We start from the raw sequence: 2,258 nt of genomic DNA, 5'->3' as shown, positions 1-2,258 counted from the left end.
ATTGGTTGCTTGAATCTTTCCATTGATCAGTCTATTATTGGCATATGTGCATCCTGTACGAATCACCTTCACCTAACGAGTCCCAAATGAGACGAAATGCGCGTCCTCGATTCCACTGCTAGCCATCATGATCTCAGCTTATTTAGCTCATTTTTTTCTTCATATTAATTATACCAATTCATACTGAAAGTAACAGTATTTTTGTTAATGTTTTTCTTCTTACACTTTTCCTATGCGTTAATTAGAATACTAGAAATAACAGTCAATATAGCTGGTTGTATGAAGAGAAGATTTTATGATTTTCTATCGCCAGATTTTCTAGAAGAAATGAAAGATTACTTCTACTATTCCATGATTAGAACACAAGGAATTCGTTGTATGGATGAACGTAAAACATCATTCACAATTCCGATAACGGGAATACCATTTGTTATGAGAGCAATAGGTTTTTATCCAACAGAAGCAGAGGTTGGTATTATAAAATATCATATTCTGTAAATTTATTTACATTTTGAAATAATTTATTATATATTATTCAATCATTGTTTTTACAAAGTAATTTGATACAAAAATGGTCAACTGTACTTGAATAACAAATAAAAAGGTCAATACATATTCTCCAGATAAGAGCAAAACAAAACCTTTACAAAATGATCTTGACTGATTATGTTCTGATAACCTCTGATTAAACTTCCAGTAAGTAGTAATGATATTGTACAGAACAATAAAGAAAATTTCTCAGTAAAACTATATTAATTTTTTTAAAAGTTGAGATCATGAATCAATTGAAACTAGACCATCATGGAAAACCTGGAAGCACTGGACGGCCGTTTCGCCCTATTGTGGGACTCTTCAGCAATGCGCACTCACGATCACACCTCGTGATATTTGAACCCAGGACCTATCAGTCTCGCGAGCGAGCGCTTAACCACTAGACCACTGAGCTGTCATCCAACGGTGTTAATGTCCCACAATAGGACGAAACGGCCGTCCAGTGCTTCCATGTTTTCCATGGTGATCTAGCTTCAATTGATTCATGATCTCAACTATTAAAAAATCACTATAATATCCACAAAACCCTTTCTGATAGAAAACTATATTAATCAAAGAATTCAACCACACCAAAATGTCATATTTTAACTTTGTCTACTAAAATATCATTTCAATAGGTAATCACAGTTTAAAAAATAATTTTTATTAAAATAATTTATAGTTATCTCCTAACATATTTTAGGTTGAAAATATGATAAATGAAATTAAATATTCTAAATTTTGTGAGACTGGAGAATATACAACAGAAATTGACTTGGACACATTCATTCAATGTAAGTTACTTAATTCTATGTAAACTTTAAATAAAATATTATACCTATATTTTATACGAATATTCGTCAAGATTAGAACGAATAGCTTGACAAAAATTGGGCGTCGAGTGTAGAGATGTCATTATATGTGGAAATTATATTTGAAATAATCTCAGCTATTGAAATTTAAATAATTCCAAGTTCTCTGGACGAAACGTTGGAATTAATTTTCACATATGAGAATATTATACCTATACTTTAAATAAAAGAACTCTAAATTTATTGAGTGTAAAACGATTCGTTATATAAGAATAATACATTACCTTTTAAAAGGTTCTAAACAAATCTGGTTAGATTTAGTTTTTTTTCAACTAAAGTTATGAAAGCTGGCTAGTAATTTATTAATCACTGAAGTTAAGGTGTGTTTCGACTTATTAGAGATGTGTTAAATGTTATAACATGTAAAGTAATTATCACGAAGGAATAATAAAATTTTGCATAGTTGAAAGCATGAGTCAATTGAAGCTAGACCACCAATGAAAACCTGGAACCGCTGGACAGCCGTTTCGTCTTATCGTGAGACTCCTCAGCAGTGCGCATCCACGACCTCGCCTTGCGAAATTCGATTGAATTATATAAAAACAGTGTTTTTGGAAAAAACAAATTGATTAAACTTATTTCACAGTAAAAAAACGTTTTTTCTAAATATTACAAACTAGTAAAAATGTTTAAATTCACTTAGTATTGTTTGTTTGAATCTTCTCATTGATATTTAGCACTGCAATTGATCAGTCTCTCCAACCATCGCCAACACTAATCAGCATAGCGCGTCGTGGTAATCAGTGTTTAGGCATACGTAACACATGGCCCAACCATCTCAGTCGATGAAGATTCACGACCTCATCAACTGAGTTACCATCATTCCATAATACCCTGTGTCTAACCTCACAAGTA

At 31.9% G+C, this 2,258-nt stretch overlaps 1 protein-coding gene across 1 annotated transcript in view; it reads left to right on the top strand.

Annotated features, from left to right (window-relative positions):
• Positions 1-2,258, top strand: part of Smp_042530 (putative wd-repeat protein) — a gene marked incomplete at both ends in the record, with an annotated part of 25,799 nt that overhangs the window by 20,738 nt on the left and 2,803 nt on the right. The window contains 2 exons of the mRNA XM_018789901.1: positions 246-468; positions 1,235-1,325. Coding sequence (XP_018655297.1) covers positions 246-468; positions 1,235-1,325 — 314 coding nt within the window. The remainder of the gene's footprint in view (positions 1-245; positions 469-1,234; positions 1,326-2,258) is intronic.

This window comes from Schistosoma mansoni, chromosome W, assembly GCF_000237925.1.
Source record: "Schistosoma mansoni strain Puerto Rico chromosome W, complete genome".
Lineage (NCBI taxonomy): Eukaryota > Metazoa > Platyhelminthes > Trematoda > Strigeidida > Schistosomatidae > Schistosoma > Schistosoma mansoni.
Note: the sequence above shows the minus strand (reverse complement) of the source record. Positions and strands in the feature narration are given on the sequence as shown.